This window comes from Strigops habroptila, chromosome 6 (genome assembly GCF_004027225.2).
Source record: "Strigops habroptila isolate Jane chromosome 6, bStrHab1.2.pri, whole genome shotgun sequence".
NCBI classification, from domain to species: domain Eukaryota; kingdom Metazoa; phylum Chordata; class Aves; order Psittaciformes; family Psittacidae; genus Strigops; species Strigops habroptila.
The window spans coordinates 75,887,146-75,911,378 of NC_044282.2; the positions used below are offsets into that span (position 1 = coordinate 75,887,146).

General features: G+C 49.2%; 1 protein-coding gene across 4 annotated transcripts in view; it reads left to right on the forward strand.

Moving 5' to 3' along the window:
* RALGAPA2 (Ral GTPase activating protein catalytic subunit alpha 2) overlaps positions 1–24,233 on the forward strand; it is a 115,616-nt gene that overhangs the window by 74,742 nt on the left and 16,641 nt on the right. For all 4 annotated transcript variants that reach the window (XM_030489169.1, XM_030489170.1, XM_030489167.1 and 1 more), the window contains one exon: positions 747–874. In XM_030489169.1, coding sequence (XP_030345029.1) covers positions 747–874 — 128 coding nt within the window. The remainder of the gene's footprint in view (positions 1–746; positions 875–24,233) is intronic.

Below are 24,233 nucleotides of genomic sequence, written 5' to 3' on the forward strand. Positions count from 1 at the left end.
CTGGAAAGACAGCTGTCATTTGCAGATGTTAGATTAAAACCAAATTTCTTCTGTAATTCATTGCCACTTCTAATTAGAGGAATTCCCTAGATGCAGGGGATTTATATTATTCCCTTTGTCCAGTTATTGAATGACTGTCACAGTCACCCACGAGCAGTTGCAGAAGAATAATAGAGGGTACTTATTTACGTGATAAGCCCCTGTACAGATGGAAAAAATCCATAGCTTAAATATTGATAATTGCGGCAGGCTTCTGTTTGGGGCTTGGGTTGGGGGCTGGGGTTGTTTTTGTTGTGAAAGGAAAGGAGTTTGACTGCTTGGAAACACTGAGATGTATTTAAACATCAGTATTTCCTGGCTTTGACATGGCAGAGCCTGTTACATGTGTGCAATTCCGGGCATCTTTCACTTCCATAAAGCATCTCTCTAACCTCATATAGCCTTTATGTGAAGAGCTGTGTGCCAGCAAGTGGCCCTGGGGGGTTCCTCTGGCGGTGACACTGCAGGAGCAGGGTTCAGCACCTCGAGGTACCTGTGCCTGTCCCAGCCCTGCCCCTCAGGGGTGGTGGTTTTCCACAATGTGGTCATACCGGTTTGTGGCAAAATAGTGCACTGGTCATGCAGTGGGACATGGGGTTTGGGACATTGTTCATGTTCATGACTGTGGGCGTTGCTCCCATGCTTTGCACTGACCTCAGGTTCCGCTGGCTCAGCCTCACACGTGTTGTTTCTGTTTGGGTGCACAGGTACCATTCTTTGGTCCTCTCTTCGATGGAGCCATCGTGACCGCGAAGCTGCTGCCGAGCCTCATCTGTGCCACGTGCATCAACGCCAGCAGAGCCGTCAAGTCGCTCATCCCGCTCTACCAGAGCTTGTATCCTTTGCTCCGGGGGCAGGGCTTCCTTGGCAGGGCTCGTACTTGAACACTCTTCTGCAGAGAGGTAAGCTGGGATGACAGGCCTTCCACTGGAATTTACTGGGAAAGGTCATCATGAGATCATAATGTGACAGGAGTGTTCTCCAGCAGCTTCAGGCAGACTGACGGTGGTGGGCTTGGGCTTAACACTGGCGCTTTGAACTGTAAGTAACAACAATAGTCAGTTTTGTTTTTCATTAACAGAAGTTTCCTACAGTGTGTATTGGGGTTATTATACACAGAGCTTGGTCCTGTGTTATCTTATTCAAAGAAGTGGTCCAAAAGTCCCCACTTGGACCTGTTCCATTAATAAGACGGGTGGGATTTGGTCTCAGGTATGGATGTTTCCATTCCTGAATTCCAGTTTCATTCCAGCCACATCTGTATTGGGGCATTTTCAGAACCCCTCTTCTCTCAGGTGCTGGAAGGTAACTAGAAGGTGTGCTGCTCTGCTGCAGGGCTGGTAGCACAGACTTACTCTTGTGCGCTGTACCAGCTAACATCATTGCTGCTGGGTTTCACCTATCCTGGGACTTTCTCATGATGCCATAATTACGCCAGAAACATTTTATAGCTTGTTTTGTTAATCATATCTCTTATCTTGGGACCAACACTCTCTGCTCTTCGTTTGCTTTGGGGACCTTTTGATCTGAGTATTTCTATAACCATATGACATTGAGAAAGAGCTTGTAAATGAAACGTTTTGATCTTTGAGAGAACATCAATTAGTTTGAGACATTTTTTAAACACAAATATCCTCAAAATACTGTTTTGTTTCTTTAAAAAAGGCTAAATTCTATCCAGTACACTCTGCAGAAGTCGTCAGAAATGAGAAGTAGCATTGTGGTTAAATGAGTTTGTATGTTATGAACGTGGCTGTGACGTGGTTTTAAAGCGAAGATGTGGTTGTTGCCTGCAGTTGGCCCCGAGCAGATCCAAACCTTGCTGAGTTTTCTGGGGTGGTTTTGTGAGAGAGCTCTAGGTAATTACCAAAATGCTTCTGTGCAGGATTGAGCTTCATCCGTCTGCTCCATAGCCAATGTATAATAATAAAATAGCTCTGTAGTAAAGTTAACATGAGTAACAGAGACTCTGCTGCTATCCCAGCACCTCACCCAGGCTGTAGTCCTCCGATTCCCACTCCTGCTCTTCCTTCTGGCTTTCAGCATCCTGCCGTGCTCCTGCTTCCCAGCCGGGGCCTCTCTGGGTCCCCCTCGTCCCCAGGGGAACATGAGCGGCAGGAACATGATAGCACATGCCCCTTCCCAGCATATGTGTGAGGGCTCGCTGGAACAGCATCTGTCCCCGGATTCTTTTCTTCCTTTCTTGTGCCTGCTTTTGCACCAACGGGATCTGCAGTGAATCAACTGCCACTTGTCTGTTTGATAGATGAAAGTGGATTGAGAAAGCTCTGACGCTGGGCAAAGAGAACATGGTGGGATGATCCTGTCAGGATGACACTGGAGTGGGAGAGAAAGCTATCCGTAACTGCCGCTATAGATAACGCAACACCTTTAGCTATACTGAAATCCTTAGTGAGCCACAAGCTGGAGTGTAGGTGTATACGTGTGTAAGGTGGTGCGTGGACCTATCCTGTGCTGTAATTGGGTTTTGTAGCTCCTGCAGGATGCACGCACAGGGAATGGTTTTGCTGACTGCTACTGGAACAGGAGGAAATTAAACAGTAAGTGAAGGAGTTTAGTAACTCGGTCAGCTTGAGAGATGTTACTTTCATGATGATAAAATAATCATGTTATTTTCATGAGAGATGTTATTGTCTGAAGATGAAAATAACACAAAGGTGAAATAACTCGAAAAATTCCAATAGGAGGGAGAAATAAAAGTCAGTAATCCTGGAAAAGTGAGGGGTGACGTTTCGCAGCACATCAGCCATAACGCTGTGGTTCGGATGAGTGCAGAACAGCTTGTGTAGAGCAGAGCTGAGGAGGGGTCTGCCACTGGTGTTCCTCACACGGGTCATGTGACAGGTCAGCACCCATAAAATAAGGGTTAGTAACTGAAAACGTTCTCGATTCCAGTGTGGTCAGAAACGGACTGGACACTCCATCCGGCGTCAGTGGTTCCATGGCAATGGGCTCCCGTGTCGGAGCAGCAGCCGGTGCGGAGCATCCGTGGGGACCTGCCGTCCCCTGAGCAGAGCCCCCACTCTGACCCCTGGCTGCGAGGGGAAGGAGCTGGGCTGTGCCCATGGGGAGCAGTGCCGATGAGATGCAGTGCCCATGAGAAGCGGTGCCGGTGGGGAGCGGTGCCCATGGAATGCAGTACCCATGCAAAGCGGTGCCCATGGGAAGCAGTGGCCATGCGAAGCGGTATCGGTGGGGACTGGTGCCCATGGGGACCGGTGCCCATGGGATGCGGTGCCCATGGGGAGTGGTGCCCACAGGATGCAGTGCCAATCGGGAGCAGTGCCCATGGGATGTGGTGGCCATGGAATACAGTGCCCATGTGAAGTGGTGCCCATGGGATGCAGTGCCCGTGGGTAGCGGTGCCCAAGAGATGCACTGCTGATGGGGAGCGGTGCCCATGGGATGCGGTGCCAATGGGGAGCGGTGCCCATGGGATGCAGTGCCCAGGGGGAGCGGTGCCCATGGGGAGTGGTGCCCATGTGAAGCCGTGCCTGTAGGGAGCAGTGCCCGTGGGATGCAGTGCTGATGGGGAGTGGTGCCCATGGGATGCAGTGCCAATGTGATGCAGTGCTGATGGGGAGCGGTGCCCATGGGATGCAGTGCCCATGGGACACGGTGCTGAGGGGGAGCGGTGCCGATGCGGGCAGTGCCCGTGGGATGCAGTGCCCATGGGACGTGGTGCCAATGGGGAGCGGTGCCTATCGAATGTGGTGCTGATGGGGAGCGGTGCCCATGGGATGCAGTGCCCAGGGAACATGGTGCCGATGAGGAGCAGTGCCCATGGGACGCGGTGCCGATGGGGAGCGGTGCCCGCGGGGTCGCGTGCCGCAGCCGGGCAGCCCCTCACCAGCAGTGGCAGCTGAAGTCACTTGTTGGAAAGTCTGTAACTCCGGCTCCAGCTGCACTTGTCAGGGGCTGTAAGGGAAGTGTAATCAGCCACGGAGAGTCATTTGCATCTCAATTAGGAAGGAGTCAGGAGGAAGCGGTGGGGTCTGTTGCTGGAAGGTTGTGGAAGAAATCTCATCAAGCACAAAAGGCCCCCAAGTCCCGGTGCTCCAGCCAGGGGAGGACAATATCCGAGCTCGGTTTCCATGGGGACTAGGCCCGCAGAGCCTCCGAGCACCTCGTGCTGCACCGTCATTGCTTGGTCATCATGACACAAATTCCTCTGTCGTACCCAGATACGTTTCTCGGTTGGAAATCCGTTTGAAAATGAGGCAGGTAACTCTGGCAGACCTCACCGGATGTACATCTGTCTTTTATGTTTATGGAACTGTTTCTGTTTAAGGAATTCATTAGGGCGAGAGAAATACTCCTCACAAAATAATTAACCAGACTTAAACTTGAATTTAAAGCCACAGTCTCTTTGTACACACCAAATGGCAAAACCTGGGGTAGGTAACGCAGAGCTCAGTTGTCCCTTGCACGGCTGGAGCCCGGTCGTGCCTGTCACTGCAGTGGTTGCATGGCCGTGGTGATCAGACACAAGCGTGTGTTCAAACTGACCATGTCCAGGAGCGTTTCATCCCTGCAGCACTGAAGATTGAGACCCACTGATGGGCGCTCTCCCCATCCTTCAGGAACTGTTGAGCGTGCGGTGATGTGCCTCAGCAGCCTCAGCAGCCCAGCTCCTCAGGCAGGAGGTTTTGCTTTAACCGTGGCTGTGTATTTACAGAAATCTTGAACAATAACGTGGCTTAAATTACGTAAAGCCAAGGGAGAAGAATATTTAAACTTCCTAAATAATAATATTTTAAATTCCTAAAATTATGGTATAAAAATGTGTATGTTTGTGCCAGTTTGGGGGGATCATTTAAGCCACCTTTCTGTGTGCTGGGGAAAGGAAGGAATAATACATCTCACAGAGGAATAATTACTAAATCAGAAATGAAGTTGCTCTGAATTAAGGCTGACTAAAGCAGCGGTTGCTGATGGTCAGTATTCAAGAGCACCACGATTCCCAGAGCAGGATGAAACCCGGCACGTTGGTAGTCTGGTGCCTTGGTGTGAGTTGTAACTGGGGTGAGCAGGACACCTGAAGCAGGGGCCTGTTCTGGTTCCAGTAACAGTGAATATTTCAAAGCATGTGGGCAGTGCTGACACAAAACTGCCCCTTTGTGCTCCCTTCCAGCTGATACCAAACTAGTTGTGTGCTGGAAAGGGGGTTTGGTCACTGGCGCGTTCTGGAGCCCCAGTTGCTCAGAGCTGCACATCCCTGGGGGCTGGTCTTGGCTGCAAAGAAAAATACTGGGGGAGAGAATGGGGTTTGTATTCAAGCCTTTATTCAGGGTCTGATGCACAGCTGCTGTTCCAGCCAACAGTTCTTAAGCTGAGGTGTTCCAAACACAAGAACGTAGCTGAGCCTGCAGTTACCGGGCACTTTGCTTGGGCCAGAATTTAATGTCTGCCTCTAAAAAGACTTTGGGGTCTGGGGATAGTGATGTCTGAGCAAAAAGCTCCCCTTGCACAGGGATTGCAACTTTGACTATGCAGAATCCAGATTGTCTTTCAAATGGAGTGGTTTCCTCTCCTTGAATTATATTGGTTTTGTTCAGAGATCTGTACGTTGGTCTCAGGTTTACTTATGAAATTTCATAACCAGGATGCTGCTGCTTTCCCATCTCACCTGTTCCACAGTAACAGCAGAGGAGAACGTCCTGGATTCTTGCATCTTTTACCATCTTTTTTTCTTTTCTTAAAAAACTGGTAGTGCAAAATCATCTTCACAAGCAGGGCAGACATTCTCCAGGCTGCATTGCTAGAGGATTGTGCCAGACCAGGTTTGGTTAGAAAACCCTGTAAGTGTGAGGAGGAGCAGTGCTTTCTTAGCCTTTTCTCTGCTTTGTGACTGGAAAGAGCAGAGCTTGGAACATGCCTGCAGTGGTCAAGAGGGAGCTTTGGTGAACATCTATCATGGTCTGTGAGGTTGGGGAAGTGGCCCCACATACTGGAAATGTCTGTGCCTGTGTTCCCACTCTTCCACTGAGAAAAGCTGATTTTTAACTGAAAGATTATTTTTGTTCTTTGTAGTATCTCACCCTTGCTTTTCCCTCGACCATTGCAAACAACTGTTGTATGTGGTGCTCCCTGGCCTCACTAAGTGAATTTACAGAGAAGTAGGAGGTGTTCTGACATGTCTGAGATGTTCCCCCAGTTTTTGTGAGCAGCCTGGCAGAGGGTGGGAGATGTCCCTGTGAACACTGGTTGGCTTCTTCCCTTGGGCTTTGTTGAATTCTTATAGTCTCTGAATTATTTTCTTAGCAATGTAAGCTACACGGATCTCCCTGTGAATGAGTAAATAGGGAGTTAGTTCCTGTTGGCTTATTGAGAATTAACATGCTTATTATGAAATTACCTTTTTAAGCAATCTCACTTTCAGAATAAATTGGTTTGTTCCTATGCAAAAAAAGGGGGTTGTTCTTATTCTGCCTGTTGATTCCTGTGTATTTGTGATACTCTTCTGCAGTACCTGGATTTGAGTGCAGCACCTTTCTCTGCAGGGGAAGGCAGTAGCTGGTGAGTGAGCCCATGCGGGCTCCTGGCTGTTGGCCACTGGCTTTGCCCTTGAAACTGCCCATTTCAGGTGGCCCTGCAAGTGTTTCTGGAGGTGTTACCCCAGCAAATCTCTAGTATAAGCTGTGCTGCTTCTGCCTTTATCATTGATTTAAACAGAATTATAAAAGGCCTGACCTGTATATTCAGAGTCTGGTAGATGAATGAAATTGCCACCGTGGCAGGTTGTGGTGGTGTTCCCAAAGTTGTTTGTGTTACTTGTTCATTCAAGGAGAAAACTTGAAAGTAAAAGAGCTAAGTTGTTCTTGAATTTACTGTGGGTGTTCACAGCACCTGCTGCAAGGTAATGTCCCCGTGCACTAGACACTGACAGTGTCCATGCATTGGAACAAACAAAAAGGACACACTGAGGATGCGCATGGTTTGCGTAATGTCTGAGCACTGGATGTCACCATTTCCCTGCTTACAACTTGCAATCCTGTTTGTTGGGCCAGAAGAAATCACAGCCCTTCCTTTGAAGGAGTGAACTGGTACCTGAATAACTCTGGAAGTCTTATCTGCTGTAAGGAATATGGTATGGCTGCTTAATGACACCAAACATAGGCTTCCTCAGGGAAAATCAAACCACCAGCTAAATACAGAAGAAAAAAAGGCATCTGTAAATTAAATTCATTACATTGCATCCAGGTATTAACACATCTATCAGGTTCTCATGTCTGCAGTCAAGAAGATTAAGCAAAGAACATAAACTTTGATTTATTTTTTTTTTTAATTCATTCCCTCTGTTGGTTTAAGCCAGTTTCTAATTCACTTCATATGGAGCAGCTGATCTGCTCACCTGCTTTACCAGGGACTAAAGAAGAAAGATCTGTGCTGTGATGGACTTTGCTGTGTGCCGTGAGTGGCCATCACATATTTTGTAGGTACATGTCAGGTGCCTGAAAAGACATTTTGTGAACCCTTCCAAATGTGTGTTCCTGAGCTTGCATCTGGGGCTCTGCTCTGGTTATAAAGGCGTATTTGATTGTGCCATGAAAATGAAGCAGAAAGCCTGGTCCCTTTTTTAGAGAAGGCTTCCCAATTTGTCCCTTGGCTTCATTCAAAGAAGTTCTGCCCCCAGGCTCTATCATGCTGTCAGAAATTACTATGAAATTCTAAAGCACGTGTCACAGGAGCTGTGACAATTTATGTGACACGGCATCTGACAGTTCTCTGCAGAGCACTGGGCTCTGGCTGGGGGGTGTCTGTCTGTCTGTCTGCGGGGAGCAGCGGGTTCCTCTTGCTGCCCTTCGCCTCTCCAGCGGCGGCTGTAACCAGCCCTCACGGAGGGTCTGGGTCTGGGAGCAGCGTGTGGGTTTCTGCAGGCTGAGCACAGGCAGCAGCACTGCCCCTCACAGCGCAGCATCCTGCCGGCGCGGGTCGATGGCCAGGCGCTTCCCTCCTCGCAGCGAGGACCTTCTGCGGGCAGCGATCGATGCCTCTAATCTGCTGCAGCCTGTACCAAGTCATGCGAGGAGAAGCTTTTGGGTGGCATTACACGGCACTGTGGAGGCGGGTCTTCAGCGCTTATTCATAGCGCTCTTCATGGACTGGCAGAGAAATCCACTGCATCCCGCTTGTGAATGTACCAAGAGTATATCGGGCTTCTGCAGCTTGAACTTCACACGCTGCCGAGTGATGCAGGGACACAGTGGCTTTGAATCTCTGTAGTTTCATGTGTGTATCTGTTCATACGTCTACATGTGGTGTGCATGTTGCTGTGAACGCCCGGGCAGCATCACCGCTTCACAGCAGGCTCAGGAGGCAGCGCCAGGTTTGCATGTTCACACTCCAGTTCATTTTTCTGCTGTAACATGGGGTAGCAATCGTCGTTCTCCACGGCTGGAGGCTGTAGAGATCACTGAGGGCTGCTGAGGAAGTCCCAGGCTAGTTCTGTGGCAGAGTTTGAACCAGCCGTCCCTCCTGATGGTGATCTCTGCAGCGACTGTGCGCCACAGTGAGGGTAAATACACCCCAGCAGCTGTACAGGCTTTTATTTGCTAAGTGATGTAATGGGCACTTCCATTGGTTAAGTGACATCGTGAACGTAATGGGGTTTAAATGAAAAGTGAATTCACTGTGTGATATGTGTCAGAAATAGGGAAACAAACAAACAAAGCCCAAGAAACTCCACCTTGGATTTGTGAGATGATGTATATGTGCACTAATTTAAACAAGGTTCCTGCATACACAGACATACCTCTTCTGCCCTTCCCAAAGTATGGAAAGTCACGATCTTGCTGGAAAAAGCACAAAGTGCATAAAGTATAAGCAGCAGATCAGGATTGAGAGTTGGGAATTTGAGTCCTAACCCTCCTCTGCCATGGAGCAGCTGCAGCTTTGAGAATAAAGAATTTGGCTTCTTTATTCTATTTCTTCATCAGTGATATTTCATTTGTTCATGAACAATTTTGCAGGAGACGGGGGGTTCAATTTAAGTGCTGCTTTAAACTGTGTCCTAGCGCTGAATCCAGCAGGAGTTGTGTGGAAGTGCTCGTGCACCATCACGGCTGCTCTGAAGGCTGCTGGGAGAAACGTTCATCCACCTTAAATCTGTAGCAGCACAGGGCAGTTTTTCATACGTTCATAAGCAAAGAGCAGTGGGTTTCTCTGCCAGGCTGAAGAGCACCACAGCCACGGTGCAGAGGGAAACATGCGGATCCTGAGGCCCATCGCTGGTGGGTGTTCATGGGGTGCCCAACACCATGGCTTACAGCACCCTGACACGGCCACATTTCTACATCAGCTGGCCCCTCAGCTGCTCTGGGGGCATTGCTCATGACACCTACACTGTGGTCAAGCTGAGAGTGATCAGAGTGCATACCGAGTGTACAGCGTGGTTATCGGTGGGTTGTTTATAGCTAACTAGTGAACATACTTCTTGTAGTAAGGTGTGAACTAGTAAGATCTAGTAAGATACACAGAGCTCCAAATGGCTATCATGGGATCATTTATGTTTTCTGTTGTATTGGACAAAGAACCTCGAACTTGTGTTTAATGAGGGGCTCTCCTTAGAGCTTGGCAGAAGCAAAACTGATCTAGTCAGGTTGCTACTAAGTACTTCCTTCGATCTTATGGGGTCTTTTGGTGGTTTGGTTTGGATTGTGGTGTTTGGTTTTGTCTATTTTCATTTACACAGGAGGCAAATTAGAGTGGTTTGTGTTCTTTGTCTTTTCAAACTAAGTTTTGCTGGTTTTGCCGTTCGCCCCTAATAACTCAGAAGGAATTTGTGTAGCTAAAACCTCTGCTGTATCTTTTGGAAATGTGTTTCTGAATGCTCACTTGCACTTTGGATTTCCTGGGGTCACAGAATCCCAGACTGGTTTGTGTTGGAAGGGACCTTAAATCTCATCCAGTTCCAACCCCTGCCACGGGCGGGGACACCTCCCCCTAGAGCAGGTTGCTCCAAGCCCCTGTGTTCATCCCAGCCTGTTATTTTTGTTCGGCTTTTGTCACGAACGGGTGGAGAAGAAAAGCAAAACGGGACGTGGGGTTTCGCCGCGCGGGCGCTGGGTCAGCGCGCGGCGGTCCCGGTGCCGGTACCGCGGAGCGCCCGCGGGGAGCGCGGTCCCGAGCAGCAGCCCCGGTGCCGGCCCGTCCCTGGGCGCTGGCTTTGTGCTCCCCGCAGCTCATTACCATGCTGGCGGCCGGGCTGGGCTGGCTTACCAGCTGTTCCTGCTGCTCCCGCAGTGTCCGGCGTGGCCGGAGCGCCGCGGCCCACCGCCGCAGACGGCCTTTCCGCTGGGGATGCCCACGTGGCCGCCGGCAGCCGCGGCACCGCATAAAGTAGCAGGGCCCTCGCATGGCATATGGTGTCTGGATTCATACAAGATGCAAAACTATTCTGCCCTAATGCACAATGACTCATAGCATTGCTAATTTTTCCAACAAAAGCCCACTTCCACACCCACACTTTTAACCCCTCAGGCTAAAGAGCCTCTTCTTTAGTTTCAAAGCCTTGGAAATGCAAGGAGGTGGCTTCGGGATCAATATATGAAACCCTATATTTATTTAAAGCATATGCAAGTTCTGACGCTTGTTTTAAATTTCATTAAACCCCGGGTTTCAAGTCCCTGTTCTAACACATGGTCAGTTTTTTTGTTCCAAAGTAGGTTCGTTGCCAAATGTTGGCAATTGTTAATTTTTTGGTAGTTACATATCACAAAAGGGAGTCAGCGTAGAAAATAAAAAGTTATTTTCATTTAAGAGTGAATCAAAGCAATGTAGCGAGCGGATCTACAGTGGTCACGTATTACAGCACAAATTACCAAGCCACTTACTGTAAGCAGCTTGTAGTATCTGGCTCTTCCCTCTGTACTGGCTCTTCGGGGAGAAAAATAATTCGCTTTCCAACTAGAGGGAGCTGCTGGTATCGCCGGGGCTGGTTCCTAGCCCCCAGCCCAGTTCCTTTGTGCACAGCGAGCAGCGATCCTTCCTGCGTTCTAATACAATCAAGTGGAATTACCCCGAGTCATTTAGATTAAAAGGCCGCGTCTTAATTGTCACGGTGCAATGGTCACATTAAACCGCGGAACTCGGGGGGGGGGGGCTGCGCGCACCCGGCACCGGGGGCTGCGCCTGGGGACCGTGCAGCTCCTGAGAAGCCCCGTCAGCGCAGAGCGAGGGGCTGGGGCTGCGGCCGCGGGACGGCACAAAGAGCACCGGGGAGGTGGGAGCCGAGGAGCGGAGCGGGAGCAGCCTCCGCCCGGCACGGGAACAAAGGGACCTGCCTGCGGAGAGGCCGAGGGGGCTCCCGAGCCGCTCAGGCAGGAGCCCCGGTCACAGCGTGGGTCCTGCGGGATGGGCTTCCGGAGAGGTCCTGGCGTCGGGAAGCATTTGCTGGGGGGGGGTGAGAGAGCTCCGGTGGGGCGGGTGACTCCGCACTCTGCTGTTTGTCACCACCATGTCCTCACCATGTCCAAACCCTGGGGCTGGCCTCGGTAACAGCGGTGTCCATCCAGCGAGGCAGTTCCTGTGCCTCAGACCCTACTTCTGCCTCTCCAGGGGTGGTGGGAAGGCGCAAAGGCTGGAGGTGCACATCGCCCAGCAACCATCAGCACCAGTGTGTAATCACCAGGACAGGTTCACAGCGGTTTTCAAACTCCTCTGCTTTCTCCTTTAAAGAAAACCTGAGCTCGGTACGTGTTTTCCATGAACAGCACACACTGCAATCTCTTCCTTCAAAAGTTAAGAAAACATTTTCTGAACAGGAGAAATGGGTTTAGGTTTAGCTTTGAGTTTTCTTAATCGCTTTGTTTGTCTCTCTGATAAAACTGAGCTGAATTCAGCGTTGACCGTGCTTTGAGATCCAGTCTCGCCTCCTGACATCCCACCAAACTGACTGGTTCTGTGTATCTCCTACGCTGCTGTGATGGGTAGCACCATAATCCTACATCATTCTTTAAGGAGGAAAGGTTTTCCCTCTAAGCACACTTGAAAAACTTCTGAAGCCATCCTGTCACTGGGGACTTGTTTATTGGGTTGGGGACATGACTGTGGAGACAGCAAGAGAGAGGAGTAGGAGGAAGCTCTGTTCCGTGATGGGTTTACTGGCTGGCGTATTCAACTTGTGTTTTGTCTTTCCTCAGTATCCTACTTTTGTGTGTGTTTCACAGTAAGATTAACTGTCAGGGTTCTAGTGTACAAACAGGAGCACATGGCTCTTAATGGTTTCTTTAATGCTAGCAGTAATGTAGTACATGTACAGCATTTTCTGTTTAGAAAATAATAATCTCAGTTCATATGCTGTTTTTAATACTCTCTCTGAGTTGTGCTGGGGCTGGTGTTGGTGGGAGCCTATGGCTTCAGCCAGGTTTATTGTACCTGTGCAGGGTTATCCTCCTCGGCCATTCTCATCTGTGTAACAATATGAATGATCTTTAAAACCTTGCCAGTCTGCAGTGCATTGGTTTCCTTAAATGAACCTGGCCTTCTCCTGCCACCCTTCAGCTGGGCTGCGTGGTGTTCTTCAGCAGCAGTTTGTCACTCGGGTATCTTGGTGTTAGCCCAGTAACATGCTCGCTTGCATTAGTTCAGGGTTTCATTACCTCAAAGCCTTGATACCAGAAATGCAGCATCATGAAAGAGAAGTCATTAAAATTCAGGAAATGGCCTCAAGCTGGCATGGATTCATCTTCCCTCTTGTTCCTGAAAGATCTCACCTTAGCTTGTGCCATCCCTGTGACTTAATTCACTTCCTGGCGTTGCAGGTTGGCTTCTGGTTTGAAGGGCTGTGTCTGCCAGGCTGACACCGATAAGGTGATGTAGCACCACAGAGAAGGTGATAAAGGACGGAGCTGTTACTCTGGGGAAGGAGCTGATGCTGGTGTTCAGAAACTTCCCATCTCAGAAGTGAGCTCCTCCCCTTACTGTGAATTTCTGTCTCCATCTTAAGCCTTCCTCCCCACACTGCCAGCGTGGGAAGTCAGGGGCTCCAAACCCACCGTTTCCACAGGCAGCTCCAGTGGTAAGAAATGGAAGTGACTGGGGTTGGTTTTCTGTCCTTATTTTTTAAATTAAACTCTGTGTTATTTAAAGGGTTGAATTGTAGAAGGAGCAGTTACACCCCCGTGTATCAGTGTGAATAACCTCAGCTACACAGTTTTCCACATAGCCATGTTTTCTATCTGTACTGGTTCTGCTGTACCTGATGTTTGACATCTCCATTTCACCGGGAAGGTAAAAAGCAGCATCAGTGTCTTTACTGTCGACAGCATATTTCATGTGTGACACGGGGCTCCCGTTCTCCGGGTGTTCCTCCGCGCGCTGCCGTGTTGTGCTGCCGCTGCTCACCCTCGGGGTGCCGCGGTGCCCGGGACACTCTGCTCGTGCCTCCAGCACCCTCATATCGGATCACAGAGCAGCTTTATGGCCATGGCAGTACAGAGGAGTCATCCCAGACCAGAGCAGCTTTAATTCAGGAAGGTTTCCTTCCCAGGCTACCGCAGAGCCCGCTGCGTTTTGTGCTCCCTGTTTTATGACTTGTTGCCATGATAATTCAGCTCATCTTACAGGTTCCTCTAATTGTGATGGATGTGTAATCATTCATTTTATTGAGGCTCATTAAGGCCTGTGAACCCCTGTCCCAACTTGGAGCAATTAGAGCCCCGGTAGCCAGTCCATCTGCTCCCAGCACTGTTTAATTAATGAACTTTTAGCGTGTGCTGCGCTTCGGAAAAGCCCCGGTATGCTGTAGCTGCTGAATGGGATCTGCATGCCAGCGTCTCCCTGTTTTTAAATGCCACAGCAACGTGCATTTTGGAATCCCAAAAGTCAACACACAAAGCCCTGGGATCTGGGAGGAAAACGGGAGAGGCTGTATTTTTAGTTTCCACTTTTGCTGTTGGTTGCAGTGTCTGTAACACTGGTGGTTACAAATAAAGGGCTCCCATGGACTCCAGTGCTCTTTTGGATGCCCCAAACAACAACTTATAATCTTCCCTTGGATCATTGAAGAAGATGTGCTGAGAGCAGTACACAAAATGCTATCTTTCTCATTTTCGCATTTACTGAAAGAACATCAGAAATAGAATGCATGCAGACACACATTTTCCTCCCTTTCATCTTTCTGTTACATTTAGAGCATCAGGACTGAGAAACCTTTGTGGTTTGGGGTTGTTTTTTGTTTGTTTTTTTGTAGTGTTCAGTATAATGAGATTTTAGGATGGAGTGGGACCCACCAGCTCTGCTGGAGTTATCCAAGAGACGATTGTATTAACACCCAGAGCTGTGAGAAGACAGTGGGACAGAGGTTCCTAAACCCTTTGGGTGTTTCTGTGCGTTTGGCTGTGCAGTGACATGCTGGGGCAGCCACTTAGGCAGAATGAATAGAACAGTTGCATTTGTTTCAGAGGCAAGTAAACTGGTCGCTGGTCAGGCAGAGGAGGCGACAGCTCAGAGCATCAGGGGGTTGAGGAAAAACTATCTTGGAAGACTCCTGTATATTAACGTCTAGTCAAGCAGTTGTGCTGAATGTGAATGTCAGGCTGCTGTCCTGCCCGACCCAGGAGCCAGAGAGATGATGAAGGAGGAAAAAGATGCTTTCTCCTGGGTGTTTTTGCATTCGTGATCTGTTGCTGTTCATTACAGCACAGTACCATAGTCCTGCGGTTGTGCTTTACCTGCCTTGGCTTGATCTGTGCCTACCTTAAATATTCAGGACAAGAATGAAGTTGTACTCGGTGCCTCAGCCCCCTTTGAGCACCAGGCAGACCATCCGTCCAGTCCCGCCATGCTCCCCCCAGTATGTGCTTCAGCCAGTGCTGTACCCTGGAGAAGCAAAACAGGAGCTGAAATACAAGTCCTGGGGCTGGGGCTGAGCCCACTGCATGTGGAAAAGTGACTGCTGCTGCCTTTGGAATTTCAGATGTCATTGGAAATGAGCCCTGGTTTTGTTGTACCTTCAAGGCAGTTCTGTAGGTTGTGTCTGCCTAAGGGTAAGGCACCAGCAAACTTCTCTGTCGTGACAGTTCTGAGCCGTGTTAATCTTTTGTTTCCTCATGCCCCTGTCCTCTTTTGAACCGATTCTAATGTGAATGTCAAGTGTTTTCATTGCCCTGAGAGAGACATTTCCAAACTGGCTATTTTTAATTCCTTTTCTAGCACTTCCATATTCTAACTTATCCTTTCACAGCCAACCCCAAACTTCAGCAGTCCATGTAGGCGAATCCAAATGTGGTCTGTGGCTCCTTTTTGTCACTGAAGTATTTTAACTTTCATATCTGCAAGAAAGCCATGGTTTTCTGTATTTTTGGGGAAGTGCACATGTTCTGTTTGGGAATGCACCATTTGTGCTCTGTACCAGGCGTGTGTGTGAGGCTCAGCCTCGGTGCCTCTGCGCTCTCCATTGGTGACATTCCGCAGTCCAAGGCTGTGGTCTCAGTTCGGTTCTCCTGAGGTGTCGTTCCACCAGCTGTGACCGAATTACAACCAAAGGAATTAGGGTTTTTTAGGAACAAATTCATTCAGCATGTGCATTTAATAAGGCTCAATTACAAACCCATGCCACTCCTTTGCAAGATGATCGGTAGGAGGATGCGGCTCTGTTTAAATGAGGGAAACTCGGGGATGTTGTTTCTTTCAGTCTCTTTCCTGCCCTCTACAAGCATTTGGACTCAACAGTTTAACACGTTCTCAGCAGCAGGAAATGCACAGGGCTGTCTGGATCAGGCAGTAGCTCCTCAGGGTTTGCTGCTCTGGGCTGACCAGCACAAGTCCTCTGCAATGTGAGAAGACCCATGCTCAGAAACCTCTGCGCTTCCTCCAACAGCAGGAGCCTGATGAGTGTAATACATGTGCACATATTTCAGCAATAGTTTCTTCTAAACCTATGAGCACCAGACCTCTTCCACCATTAGTTACCTGAACAGAAGTGCCAGTGAAGTGAATCACACTGAGGCTGTTCTGTGAGGGGCAACTGATCTGCAATAATAGATGTTTGCATGAAGGTGTTAATATCAATATATACATGGTATACATAATATTGATATATACATGATATGCATAATATCGCTATGTACATAATATTGATACATACACGATATATATCATATTGATATATACATGAAGATTTTAATATTGCCCATATTTTATTTACTACTAATTTCTTAAATTGCTTTTTCTTTTTCTCAATATTAGAATATTTATAACAGTTTTTCTGTGTGCTGCCTGAAAATGAGTGTTATGTTCTCTGGGTTTATTAGGAGACATGAGAAGGATGTCATTCTATCTGTTGTTAAATATTATTGCATGTTAATCCATATTTTAGAAGTTCAAAGGCTGCATGAGCACGTCTTTCTCTGTTCCTTTGCTGTTGGTAAAGATGTCCTCATATCAAGCATTCACATTTGTGTGAAAAATAGAACCCAGTTGAATCCATGCATAGATTGTCAGAAAGATTAAAGTGTGCATCATGCAATTTCTGTTCTTTCAGAAAGGGGCCTTTGATGTGCTAATGTTCACTTTCTCCCTTTTCATTCCCAAGTGCTGGCCATTGTTTTGAGCTCAGAACAGCCTCTGCTCACTGAGGAACGCTCCAAGACTGGGTAGCCCAACCTTGCCCAAGGTAGCTAATAGAAATACGCAGTAACAGTCATGGCATGATGCCCTGGGATCAGGTAACCATGTGCCTGCACGGACAAATAGCACGGCAGAAGCAAGGCCTTATTGAAAATAGATGCTGCAGAAAAGCCAAATATTGAATTTGAAGTGTGTTGGTGTTTCTGCTGTTGTTCCAACTCATACAGCTCGGGTTTAAAATAGAAAGCTCATGGTGCAGTGTAGTCTGATAAAATCACTCTTGAAGACAAGGCTGTGATGTATTTCCAAAGTTATTTAACAAGTGAAATTATTTGGATGGCCTCCTCCTCTGTTGCAGTGGAGGATTTGCAGCAAATGGATCAAATCCTGCAGGCTGCTTGCAGCGCCCTTGGCAGGGCACTGGTGTGATTGGGATGGCTTTGGATGGAGATGGGCTGCTTGTGCTACTCCTGCCAGAGACACCATCCCCCTTTTGTTAGGGTCTGGGAGGAAATAGTTCCTTGTGAGGATGTATATGGTAGGTGTTAGTGCAGAACTGCGCAGCAGGAGACAGAGCAGTTGCCAACTAAGTGATACAAACCAGTTTTAAAACTGGCTGAGATTTGGTGGTCGAGTTTTGGGAGAGTTAAATAACCATAAACTGGCCTCTGGTGAGGGAGGTGTCATCCAGGATGCCCAGCAGCTCATTGCTCAGGAGATGTGCCTGTTGTGTTTCTCTAGCAGGAGAACACTGTAGCCTTCCAAAAGCTGTAGCTGTATGAACAGCAAGGTGCAAATGGAGCAGTGAAGCAGGACACGTTCAGAAGTGTTTCTGGTATCATTTATTTTGATTGCAATTAAATTTCAATTAAAAGGTGATAGTTGAGGAAGCCGGCAGCTGGGCACGTATTTCGTTGAGAAACTTCAGGCTTGACAACAATTGGAAAACAACATGAGTAAATAGAACTCTTAGAAGCTGCACTGGCAATGTTTCAAGTGTGCCAGGATGGCAGCGGCGCGCAGCACTGCTGCTGGGCAGCCTCTTCCCAGGGCACTGTCTTTAGGGATTCTCCTCCATTTGTCTTCACCAACTTTGATGCTTCATTAAAAATTCATCTCCTGCTCTCCCCTTTCTCTTCAGGATCCCCATTATCTCCTTTTAGGTCTGAAATGACTCAGCACTCAGGGCCTTCAAAGAACATCACAAATTCAGCTTAAAGGGTTCTGTCTTCAAGAAGTGGTGTTAAAGCTGAGAAAACGATCTGTTCCAGTGGAAGCCCCCGATGCTCTGCTCTGCTGTGCTCTGGGGAGCCTCCTCGTGCAGTCCTGTGTCCAGCTCTGGGGATGGTTGTACAGCCCCTACCACAGAAACACAAAAAACCCAGGAAGGATTCTTCTTACCACAGAATCCCAGACTGGTTTCGGTTGGAAGGGACCTTAAAGCTCACTCAGTCCCAACCCCTGCCACGGGCAGGGACACCTTCCACTAGAGCAGGTTGCTCCAAGCCCCTGTGTCCAACCTGGCCTTGAACACTGCCAGGGATGGGGCAGCCACAGCTTCTCTGGGAAAAGTCTGTGCCAGCGCCTCAGCACCCTCACAGGGAAGAGCTTCTGCCTCAGAGCTCATCTCAATCTCCCCTCTGGCAGGTTAAAGCCATTCCTCTTGTCCTATCACTACAGTCCCTGATGAAGAGTCCCTCTCCAGCATCCTTGTAGCCCCCTTCAGACACTGGAAGCTGCTCTGAGGTCTCCACGCAGCTTCCTTCTCCAGGCTGAACAGCCCCAATGTTCTCAGCCTGTTTTCATATGGGAGGTGCTCCAGCCCCTGATCATCCTTGTGGCCTCCTCTGGACTTGTTCCAATAGTTAGGGGTGTCCTTCTTATGCTGGGGACACCAGAACTGCACACAGTTGATTAAGCCCCACAAAGCTCTTGTGGCCTCATGGTTCACAAAATCAGACCTAGGAAGATGTTTTTCAATGGGTTGTGTCTATTACCTGGAGTCCAGTACCCAGGAGATCCTGTCCTCAGTCCCCAGGTCTCTTCTGCCTTGGAATATCTACAGCAGTTAAGAATAAGCCAGATGAGAATTTTAAACCTCCCCCTATCTTTACACATTTATTTTCTTTATTTAGAGCCAGGCATCCCCACTGATTCCTTGGCACCTTCATCTGGCTGGTCCTTCCCTCCTACCCTCTAGTGCAGAGCAATTTCCCAGCCTGTATCACTGCAGCAACAAGTACATTTAGTGCTGAGCATCTTGCAAATGGTGTCACTCGGGATGGATGTGATCATAAGCCCCACATTACCCACCCCTGATTGTAATGAATATAAATTGTCAGGTGTAATAGAGCTGAAACTGAGCCATTTAGTGGTAGTCCCAGGAATAATGAAAAGATCTTTAATAAACTAGAGGGGGCAGAGTTATTTTGTGTGATTATATTTTGTCCTGGTTATAGCTGCCTGAGCCTTGCACGCTCACCAAACCAACAGTGTTGGTTTATTAACCTTGAGTAGGTGGCAAAATCTGATTATAAATTCACCTGAAAAGATTTTGCCTTACCCAAACCTGAAGCACAAACTCTTACCAGCAGATTTGTAGATGGGTATAATCTCATCTGATGGATGAGTCTGCAGTGGCCAGCCCATCTCCCTGCCCCTGGAACTAGCTATGGAAGTGCACCATTGGGTGTGGGCTCCTGCTGTTTAACACAGATTTTGTAGGTGTTTTGTCTATCATCTCACCTGGCTGTTCTGCAGTGCTGCGGTTTGGCTGCCTGGTGAGTTGGTAAGTGATTTAGGGTGCTGTGGCAAGAGCATTGCATGTTAGTCGGGAGCTGCAGGGAGTGCTGTCGCTGCAGGGAGTGCTGGGTCTCACAGAACCACGGTCCACAGCGCAGGTGTTGCCCAGGTGAGGGAATTTTGATGCTGCCTTAGGGAAAAGGCCAGTTAGCAGGGAAAGGTGCTGTGCTGCAGAAAGGTGCCCTGGATGGAGGCTCCAAAGCCATCCCCTTGTTCTGGGGGGTCTGGGGGTGGCACAGCACAGGAGCAGTCTCAGCCCACAGGGCCCCCTCTGCCCTGTGAGACCCAGTGTGCTCTGCCCCAGAGAGCCGCTGGTGCTCAGCCACATCCTCCCTGCTTACAGCAACGGTTCTGCAGGGGTTTCCCTGCTTCGTGCTGCCTGTTGTCTGGAAGCTGCTGGTCATTATCCCCTTTCCACTTCCAAAGTGTCCAGATTCCTGAGGCAGATGTGCAGGGAAGTACTTTGATAATTCCTGCTTGCTTTCCCTGATGATTTAAATGTAATGTTGAGACACAAGTGGACTTTTGATTTGCTATAGCAAAGTTATCTGGCAAGTTACTTGTCTTACAAGTCTGATGAACAGTTCTCAAGAGTTCTGAGTTATGAGTCTGTCATTATCTCCTTCTTCTGCCTTTGGCTGTTTGATTTTCAAAGCTGGGAATGACTTTGGTTGTTGCAGGCACATTCAGGTTTTGAATGGCTCTGAGTTTGTTGTTATCTTGGGAGATCCTTAACTGTATTTTCACTCTGATACTGCTGTGATGGAGCTTGAAAACACGGGCTCTGAGGACAAGCAGTGGCCTGCACCCCTCCTGAAGGTGCTCTGTGTAGCAGTGGGCCGAGAGCAGAGCTGGTGTGTGTTTGAGGTTTTTAAGAGGCAGGCTGCCAGTCTGGTGACATTTGACTTTAGATGAACATGCATGTGCTTGGAGAATGCAATGGCAGTGAATGTAGTCATGTTAGGGTGTACAGGGTGTACAGGCACTGGTGTTTAGACACACATGTGCATGTAAGTCCATATGTGTCTCTTTGCATGTTTGCGTGTTTTCATGTGTGCGATGACCACAGTATAACACCACACAACTTTTATAAGCCTCTTTCTTAGGCTCTCATGGGCTCTCATGTTTTTCATTATAAAATTTTAAGCTATCGCTGACTAGCAGCAGCATTTGCCATCAGCTGAGAGCACTGATAGAGCAAGCTCACAGCCCGTGCAGCAGGTCTGCACCTTCCCTAAAGACTGGGTAAAGGACAGGAAGGTCGGCGCTGGTGGAACATCCCCCCAGGACCAGCTCCCTGCATCCCTGGTGAGAGGTGCAGCCCGGGCTGTGCAGGGCACAGGCTGTGCTCACTGCGGAGCATCCGCATGGGGAGCTCCCCGGCTCCACCAGCTCAGATCTGGAGGGTCCCTTTGAGCTCCCCATGGAATTTTATCCCGGGAGGCAGTGTGGATCCTGGCCGGGTGGCCAGCTGTGCCCCAACGAACTAGATGAGCTTTAAGGTCCCTTCCAACACAGACCAGACTGTGATTCTGTAAGATAGATAACTCACCTCATGGCCCTCAGGAGAGAGGACCTCTGCATCTCTGCTCTGCAGCACTGGGAAGGTGACTCTCAATAGACCTGAGCAGCTTCCATCCCTTTTGGGGATCTCTCAGGATTGGACAGGGAACTACATGGATACTTGTAGAGAAAATTTAGACTGGGGGAACCATGCCCCACTAGTTTGCTGGCCAAAAACTTGTGTAACTGAAGTCACAATAGTTCTTGCGATACAGAAGGCTTTCAGAAATTGCTTCTTGGTGGTTACATCTTCGTGTGCCCTGCGGAATGGTTTCCCAGTCGGGCTGCTGCTGCGCTAGCTGATAATAGGCAATTATGTCATCATTGTAATCAATTGAAGTATTTTAATCAAAGCCTTATCAGCATGGTGGAGCATGGAGTACAGCTGCTCACGGACCTTGGGCATGCAGAGGGATGAGTGCACAATGCAGCATGTGCAGTGCACGTGTGTGTGTGGTGGTTGCACCGCTGCGGTGTTGAGTTTCTCTGGATTAGGAATGATCTCAGTGAGAACAGAGCTAAGGAAGGAGATGAGCTGCATTTCTAAGTTGTTGTTCAGCAGAGCAGGTACCTGCACAAACAGGAGGACTGCTAGGAGATACCACAAGTGCTCTACATTAGAATAAAAAAGCTTCAAATAGGGATAAACATATGCCATGGAAGTGCAGGACTGTACAGCATCAGGAATCACGGAATGGTTAGAAGAGACCTTAAAGATCAGCCAGTTCCAACCACTGTTCCTTCACCCTCCTGTGGAACGGTCGGGCTGAAATGGAACAGTGTGCCTGCTCCCTGGCTTCCCGTGAGGAGGAGGAAGAGATTAACATGAAAGCTGGTTTTTGCCGTATTCCTAATAAATGCAGCATTTTCCCTGCAGCACGTGGCAGAACTGAGGTGCCAGGCTGTGCTCCCTGCTCACCCTGGGCACTGCACACAGCGAGCATTAGCGGAGCTTCCAGCTCCAGGCACTCCCATAGGATTCTGCTCTTACATTACTGATTTCCACGGGGATGGTTTGAAACCACGTGAAATGTGGGTTTGTTGTTGTTTAGTTTCACTTTCCTCTATGAAGCAATTCCTGGTGATTGTCTGTGAAGAAGCCAATGTGCTGCGTGTTGGGAAGCGCTGCAGCAGCAGCCCTGTGCCCTGCAGCAGCACTGCCCTGTGCCCTGCAGCAGAACTGCCCTGTGCCCTGCAGCAGCAGCCCTGTGCCCTGCAGCAGCACTGCCCTGTGCCCTGCAGCAGCAGCACTGCCGTGTGCCCTGCAGCAGCACTGCCGTGTGCCCTGCAGCAGAACTGCCGTGTGCCCTGCAGCAGCACTGCCGTGTGCCCTGCAGCAGCAGCCCTGTGCCCTGCAGCAGCACTGCCATGTGCCCTGCAGCAGCAGCACTGCCCTGTGCCCTGCAGCAGCACTGCCGTGTGCCCTGCAGCAGCACTGCCATGTGCCCTGCAGCAGCACTGCCCTGTGCCCTGCAGCAGTCACAGGTGATGTGTACCTGTGTTCTGCAGTGGCTGCAGCTGCATCTCCACCCCTCAGGACTGGGATTCTCTTGTCATCCCATGCACAGGGGGAGGTGGCAGAGCTGCAGACTCGGTGCTGAGACGCTGGGCAAATGCTCCACAACAGAGAATCCATTTGAGACCTCCCTGAGCCATGGGCTTCAGTGAGTCACATCTCGTGTACACCGGGGTGCTGGGGCCCAGCCACCTCCCAGCACTGGAAATGCCCCCAGTGCTTGCAGTGCAGTAGTCAGAGGGCTGCCTGCTGTGCAGCTCTGCACAGAGGGGCGGCAGGGCAGGCAATTGTGGAGGGGATGAGCTCTTGGTTTTGGCAGTGGCGGATCATCTGCTGTGGGTATGGAGGAGGACCTGGCACTGGCCGAGGGCGAGCACGGAGCCCTGCCTCCAGACAGATGGTCCTCGTGGCGCTCAACCCAACCGTTGGGTTGAGCTGGATGTGGCAGGCTCAGCCTCACCCAGTACGTGTCTCACATGTTGCACTGACCAGTGTAAGACAAGCATCGCCCTGGAAAGTTTTCATCTGAGATGCTTTGGTTTAAAAAAAACCCATAAATGTGGAGTTGCTGACAGGAATGGTTTAATTGCACCTGTCTGGTGAGGGATATATGTTACTGAAATTCCCCCAAAAGTTTCCAGTTAAATTTATGCACTATGACAGTCACTAGACCATAAATGATGGCAAGCCCCATCAAGCAGATTGAGTTTCACACTCAGATTGCCTGCCACGTTTGAAAAGCACAGCAGCTCTGTCCTGTGCAGAGCTTAACGAGGCCAATTAGGTGCATCAAGGTCATCTACCATTTATGTTAGATCAGTTTTATGGTCCCTGTTTTACTCAACTTTGGTAAGTCCCAAACATTTATGTCCTTGTTTGTCTTCAAAACCCTATCATGGTTTCAGGAGCAAACCCTTTTGTGGAACCATCTTGGATTCTTACAGTACACATTAGGAGGAGACTGAAATACATATAATGGTCAGAAATGACTGAGCAGTAGTTCTTTGGTACTGCAATCTTGACAGGGCACTCAGTAAACCAGAGTCCACCACAGCTCCAGTGAGGCCGGAAAGCTCTAGCTTGCACCTGGGAAACAATAAGTTCAAGGATTTTCTTTCTACAGTCTTGCTGGTTGGGTGGAAGAGGGAATTGGCATGTGGACATGTAGACAGCCTTGATGTCTGATGAGCTGGAAAGAGCTGTCGACCTCTATACTTCCAGCTTCTCCACTGGCCAGATGCCCTGAAAGCCCTTCTCAGGGTGGGATGCACATCACAGATGGGAATTGCAATAGGTTGGTGCCAATAGGCCGCATTAACATCCTTGGCAGTCCCCTGGAGCTGGAGGAGCAGTCGTTTCAGTGTGTGCTCTCCATGGACCCAAGCAGTTGGGTCCCAGTCCCGGGGCAGGAGCCCCTTGGCATGGGCACACGATGAACAACGAGCCGTGGAGAGCAGCCGGTCGCATCTCCCTTTGCCTGTTCACAAACCACAGATACTTTTGTCTCTGTTTGCATGAGCAGAGCACTGTGTCAACAAGATATGCAGTGGTTTCCAGAGAGTGGTGAGCGTACACAAATGCTGCCACGATGGTTTGATTTGCTAAAAGCAGTGTGGGGAAGGATGGGTGATGAGTAGCTGATATTTTTGCTAAAGGTCAGCACAGAGTTAAGGTTAATAACCAAAAGTTCTGAATTTTCAGGATCTGTTTGAATAATCAT